The sequence below is a fragment of the Chinchilla lanigera genome, unplaced genomic scaffold (genome assembly GCF_000276665.1).
Source record: "Chinchilla lanigera isolate Chin_1 unplaced genomic scaffold, ChiLan1.0 scaffold00078, whole genome shotgun sequence".
NCBI lineage: Eukaryota > Metazoa > Chordata > Mammalia > Rodentia > Chinchillidae > Chinchilla > Chinchilla lanigera.
Window position 1 is genome coordinate 10,247,490 of NW_004955479.1, and position 6,907 is coordinate 10,254,396.

General features: G+C 41.4%; 1 protein-coding gene across 3 annotated transcripts in view; it reads left to right on the forward strand.

Annotated features, from left to right (window-relative positions):
- Positions 1 to 6,907, forward strand: part of Strip2 (striatin interacting protein 2) — a 49,250-nt gene that overhangs the window by 28,842 nt on the left and 13,501 nt on the right. For all 3 annotated transcript variants that reach the window (XM_005402413.1, XM_005402414.1, XM_005402415.1), the window contains one exon: positions 3,276 to 3,342. In XM_005402413.1, coding sequence (XP_005402470.1) covers positions 3,276 to 3,342 — 67 coding nt within the window. The remainder of the gene's footprint in view (positions 1 to 3,275; positions 3,343 to 6,907) is intronic.

Consider the following 6,907-nt stretch of genomic DNA (forward strand, 5'->3'; position numbering starts at 1 on the left):
GTCATACTTGCGACTAGAGAGGGAGGAGCTAGGAGATGTTGTCTCACCACTCTGTCAGTACTGCCTGAAATTCTAATGCAGAGTGGCAGCCTTGTATATAATTTAAACACACACACCCTGCATGGAACCTGAAGCCATGACACCTGGATTCCTGACCTCGATCTGCCATTTGCTAACTATAAGTATGTAATCTCAAGATGCTTAGTTTCTCTGAGCCACAGTATTTACTTCTTTAAAATGAGAATACTGCCTCTAAGTATGTCATAGAGCTTTTATTTTTCTCTAGTGCTGGGGACTCACACATGCTAATTAAGTATGCTACAACTGAGCTACGTCCCCAGGGCCATAGAGCTTTTATAAACATTAGTTAAGATTAGTACGAGAGGTGGGCTGGGAATGTGGCTTAGTGGCAGAGTGAAGCTAGCATGCATGAGGCTCTGAGCTCCACCCCCAACCCCCCCAAAAAAAATTAATATGAGAGTGCTTTAAATATTTTACTTTGAGAGGAACCAAGGAAGCATTGGAAAACGGATTTTTTCCTAGCTATCTGGAAACCTGGGCACTGTTTCTCCTAAAAATGATGCTTAAGACATGTTTTTTATATTGCTAGGGAAAATTAAAGTGTAGGCCAGTCATGATGGTGCATACCTGTTAGTTTTAGCTACTTGAGGGACTGAAAGGATTACAAATTTACAGCCAACCTGGGCCATATAGAGGGAGATTACCATCAAATAAGTAAATAAATAAAAATTGTAAAAGTAGGTCAGAGTGTGTCAGGGCCACAACTGCATGCAGGCACCTGTGTGTATCAGTCAACACTCTCGGTTATGTTACCCAGTTGTCTTAGTCACTTTGTTCATTGCTGAGACAAAAAACACTGACACCTACAATTTAAAGGAGAAGTTTATTTTAGTTCATAGTTTCAAAGTTTCAGTCCATTTCATAGGTTTCAGTCCATTTCACAAAAATGGCGTGGTGGAAATGTGCTCACATCATGGTAGCAAGGAAGCAGAAAGAGGAGTACCGAGGGAGAGAGATACACCTCCTGGTCATGTTCCCAGTTGCTCACATCTTCCCACCAGACCCCACCTCCAAACAGAAAGCCAACTATATCATCCTCATGATTCAGTCACCTTCCAAAAGCCCACCCTATGAGTGCGCGAAGCCGTTAAGAAACACTCTTGAGGGGCTGGGGATTTAGCTCAGCGGCAAAAGCGCCTGCCTGGCAAGCGCAAGGTCGTGAGTTCGGTTCCCGGTACCGGAGAAAAACCAAAAAAAAAAAAAAAAGAAACACTCTTGAGCCGGGCGTGGTGGCGCACGCCTGTAATCCCAGCACAAGAAACACTCTTGATCTATACTGTAACATCAATCTAATTCCCTTTGGACTTCTGGGTCAAAAATTGATCTATAATGTGGAGAGCCCAAGATGCCTTTCATCTCCACCTATGGATACCACATCTCTGTACTTCACTCAGATTTCCTCTGTCACTGACAAATTGGTCTGCTTCTCAGGCCTCTTAGTGAAATATGCCACATGTCACTTGATCCTTGTTCCAGATTCCCAGGGTTACATCTACTACTGGGTCAGCTGTGGCAAGGGAAGTGGAGCACAGGAACTAAATGCTCCCTCTGCCTTATGTGTGTGGGCTTAAAAGGGGAGGAGGAAACAATCTAATAGGTGTCTGTCAATTTTATTTTGGAGTTAAAAGTGTGGTAGTGGCAGACTACAGCTATTGCTAGAGTTGACCTGGACAAAATGGTGCCACCTGTGTGCTACCTGCAAGTTTTACTTTTGAATGATCCCTTAGAGCTTAGAATGCCACAGCTTATCATTGCAGTTTCCTCATGGCTTTTACAGTCCAGATATTCTAGATACTTTTAAGTTTCTTTTATGTCTCTGTAGGCTAGAATTCAGTTTGTTGAGAAACTGGAACAAGTTTCATCTTTGATTTTCCATCAGCTAGTCAGGTGCTAGTCACCAGCACCTACTTTGGCATGGAGCCTTGTCAGTGGGAGGTGGATAAGTGATGTGGATGAATCAGCCAAGAATGTTTATCCTATGGGGCAATACAGAACTGGCAACCCTGGGAGATCCAGAGTAATAAATGGATATCTTGGGCAACATTAGAGGTAGACTCACTGTTCTCTCTCAAGCTGACACCTCTCCTCTACTGCCCTGGTTCTCCTAGGGTAGTGGTTGCAAACCTCTTAGAACTTTCAGTAACACAAAGAGCCCACTGTGGCACAAGTGCCATAGGTTCACCACCACTGTCCTAGGTTATCTTGGCTTGGGTTTCTTAGAGATAAACACTTCTAGCCAAATAAATTGTGTTTTCTTTTGCTTATATAGAAGTTTTGACTTGCAAAATGCAGAGAGGTTCAAGCACCCCGTACTCATTGTTATATATAGCTCCTGCTTTGCTAAAATCCTTCACCCATTTCAAACTGTTGTACAGATTGGTATCTAAAACCTCATTAAATATCAGATTGAATATCAGAGCTAGAGGAGCATTAGAGATTAACTAGCCAAAATTCTGCATTATACCATGAAGGAAAGAAAAGAAGAAAGAAAGAAAACTGTCATTTGTTGAGTGACTGTGTCCCTGTCACATGTGGTATCTTATTTCCCTTCCTGACTCATGCCTACTTCCTTGGGCTCACCACAGAGCATGTAGTGTTCTTATACTTCCCCCACCGTTGGTTTTGGGGCCAGATACTACCATCATTCTTGAGCTGCTGAATTGGTCCTGCTGCAGGAAGCTGCCCCTATCTCAACCTTGCTGTAAGAGTAACTTGTGCAGTCATTCGTCAAAGTTCCTGGCTTTCAGAAAGATCTGCTGAGAGACACAAGAGAGGTTTTATTCCATCCTCACCTACTCAAATTGTTATTTAATGGGACGGGTCTGGGCAGCATCTCCACGAGCACTATTCACACATACACTTCAGTGCAAAAACAAAAATGCACCCAAGTTTGTATATTCCTCAAAGAAGTAAAGAGAGCCAAGTAGAAAGGAGCCTCCCTTTCTGCACTTACTCTTTTTGCATGTGCTCGATGGAGCCAGACAAAGAATTCCTTGGCTTCCCTCATGACCAAGGAGAGGAAATTGGAGCTGGGGCTACCCAGCATCAGTGCCTTCAGTTTCAGCTCAGGTCACTAAGCAGTTTGGGAAATGGATGGACCCTGCTGGAGAGAAATAACTCCTGCCCTTTTAGATGCAGCCATTTCCTGCTCTTGCCATTTACCTAAAGCCTGTCCTTATCTCTGCATCTTGCAGCATCTCGGTCCTGGATTACCCTGGCTGTACCATTCAGGATTTGCCGGAGCTTACTACTGAGAGTCTGGTAAGCAGATGGGGATTTAGCAGCATTGAAACTGCCAGGTGGAAGAGGCTGGCATTTGATTTTTCATTTCCTCTCCAGCCCCATAATGCCCTGGTTGGGAGTCTGAGATCGATGAAGGCATAATGGTAAGAGCACAGAGGCAGGAGGGGCTTAGAGCTGCTGACCTAGTTGAGGAAGATTCAGAAAAGCTGATCTTAGCATTTTGCAGAGAAGAGGAAAGAACCAGTGAAAAACACCAAAGAGGAGAGAGAATTTAGAAAGATAATGGGACTGAAATTCTGTGAACGTTCATGCTAAATGGCAGGAGAATTTCTTCTGATGTAGCACAAACAGTTTCTGCTCTGCTCTGACGATTCCCTTCTCATTTTCGTGCTGGAGTTACATAACCCAGGAATATGTATGTCAGAAAATATCTTGTCTCTCTAAAACAAAAGTCAGTTTAGCCATAGAAGGATAACCAGGAAGTTCGTCACCCAGAAAATACTTGTAGGCAAATCAGAAAAGTTCTTTTGAGTTACAAATTCTCTGAAACTGACTAAAAAGCATATTGAAGATAAGGTCTACCTGGTGTATTTAGATATACTCTAGCCGACACCCTCATCTTGTTGCATTGTAATTATCTGTAACTTTCTTAGTTTGGCCTTAAACTTCTTGGTAGAAGAAACATTATCAGCTTCTTTTGGTTTTTTGAGGCAAGGTCTCAGTATGTAGGTTCAGCCTGGCATTGAACTCACTATGTAGCCCAGCCTGGCCTTGAACCAGCAACAATTCTCCTGCCTCAGCCTCCCAATTACTGGAATTACAGGTGTGGACTATCCTGCCCTATCATCTTCATTTTAATATCTAGCACTATATCTGGTACATTGAAGGCCTCAATAAGCACTAAATGATTGGGTGGTGATAATCATGGGTGCTACAACATTTTGTCCCTTTCATAACTGCAAAATGTTGAGTCAGAAAAGTATATTATGCCAAAATACACTTCTGTTTTTATAGACCCATAGGAATCTTGTCTGGAGGGGACTTAAGAACCATTTGAGCTGGGCATGGTGGCGCATGCCTGTAATCCCAGCACTCAGAGGGCTGAGGCAGGAGGATTGCTGCGAGTTCGAGACCAGCCTGGGCTACAAAGTGAGCTCAAGGCCAGCCTGAACTGCATAGTGAGACCCTGTCTCAAAAAGACCAAAAAAAAAAAAAACAAAACCAGAACCATTTGACCTAACGCCCTTATATTTCAAGGATTAATACCCAGTGGATGGATTGACTTGTCATAGTCCACTCCTCATAAGTGACAGACCCTAAATAAGACAAAAGTCAAATGCCCTGGGACACCAAGTTCAGCAAACTTTTTGTCACTGAAACAAATTCCCTGACTTATTTAGAAGTAGTCTCTGTAGCGAAAGACACTAGAAACTTTACTTCTACAGAGAGATTTTTTTTAAATGTCCAACTCTGTTTATTTACATGGTATTCAATCTCTTTAAGATGATTTTATAGGTGGAGAAGTTCAAGTCAGGGTAGAAACATACTCATCTCGGCCATTCAGTGTTGGAATGAAGAATACATTTTACACAGAAACAGTGGTACACAGTACCATTAAAATGTTACTATTAAGGGCTGGGGATTTAGCTCAGCGGCACAGCGCCTGCCTGGCAAGCGCGAGGTTGTGAGTTCAATTCCTGGTACGGCGGGGGGTGTGTGTGTGTGTGTGTGTGTTACTATTAGTACAATATTTAAAAATATAGTCAGTTTTTATGGCCTGAATCTATTCCTTGATATAATGTAATATGTTCTCTATTATCCATCCTAACCCAATTAGTTTACATGTAGGAATTGATGGGAACTATACTTTCATATTTCTTCCAACTGACCTTTGTTTGCGGGGAGGGGGTTACCGGGGAATCGAACTTAGGACATTATGCTTGCCAGGCAGGTGCTTGTGTCACTGAGCTACATCCCCAGCCCTCCAACTGACCTTTGATATGAGCTAAAATTATTGTACCGAAGTGATTATTGTGCCTTCTGAGAAGACATTATTAGCCCAATGTGAGTGAAAGCATGAATCCCTAATAAAAAGGTCATGCTTGGTATTGTATTCCTCTCTGTAAAGCAATAGTGGCACCTGGTGGTTTTGTTAAGTAACCGCACCCCCCACACACACACATACCTAGGACTTACAATATTTCCCCTGAGTCATCACAGGCCTCACTAACTACCAAGGTTACCCCCAAAGGTCCTCAGTATAATGGTTTGTTTATTTAAATTGGTGATTTCTGTCTCCTAAAAAAGACCAGAGTTTACAAGAGTAAGATTTTGCTGTCTTGGGCTGGGAATACAGCTCAGTGGCGTAAGTGCCTACCTGGCAATCGCGAGATTGTGAGTTCAATCCCCGGTACCGCAAAAAAAAAAAAAAAAAAAGGAAAGATTTTTGCTGTCTTTCAGGTTCAGTAAATTGTAAACAGAAAAAAATGTACTGGCTGTTCTAGTGTATAGGATTTATTTTAAATAACATTATTTCATAAAATAAAGACTATATATTTGTGGTTTCACTTGACAGTAAAGTAAATATTTTCAATATATTTTTATTAAGCTTTTTGTTTTTTTGGTGGTGCTTCTGCTGAGCACGTGCTAAACAGGCATTCTGCCTCTGAGCTACACCCTCATTAAACGTTCTTGAAAGGCTGATTAGTTATACATGATACTGCACTACTTAATTTTTTAAAAAAGAATACTCTTTTATTAAACATTCATCTTAGCTTTCCCTGTAGAACTCCAAAATAAATACCCTTTGACTTCATCTTTATTTCCTTAATATAGATTCCTGGACATAGAGTTAATAGACTAAGATAATCTTGGTTTATATTTTTCTGCTTTCTGAATTTGAAGTGAATTCATTTTTTTCATTTGACACTCCAGCTGCACAGCATGGTGGACATGAAATAAAGGCAAAGTGAATGGCACATTAATTTCTGAATCTTCATTTTGTCAAAATGATTAACTTTAGAATAGGCCATTCTTACCCATGTACTGAGCAGCTTCCCTACCCATCTGCTGTGGGAAAGCTTAAAATTTCTGGATCCTCAGTGTCTATATTCAAAGCTAACTAAGCTAGGACAAAATTAAAATTTTCAAACCTAAATGAAGGATGGTGAACATAGCATTGTGTGGAAGTTGAGTATGGTCTTTGGAGAAGATTGCTGGAGAAAACAATTAACTATAGCCCCAGCCATGTTAAACGCTTAGCATGTGGGTGGTTTAGAGCAGTAGTATGAAATGTAGAGATGTTTCAGGGGATATGTGATCTTTTATATGGATTAATATATGTTTACTTTATTATACATTGTAACAACATTATCACAGCAATCCATTTGTGATTTATAAATGACTATACATGTATTTGGGAGCACACACGAAATGATTTTATGATAGATATGGGCAATAAAAATGTTTACAGCCAGACGTAGTGGTGCATGCCTGTAATCCCAGCACTCAGGAGGCTGAGGCAGGACGATCGTTGTGAGTTCAAGACCAGCCTGGGCTACAAAGTGAGCTCAAGGCCAGCCTG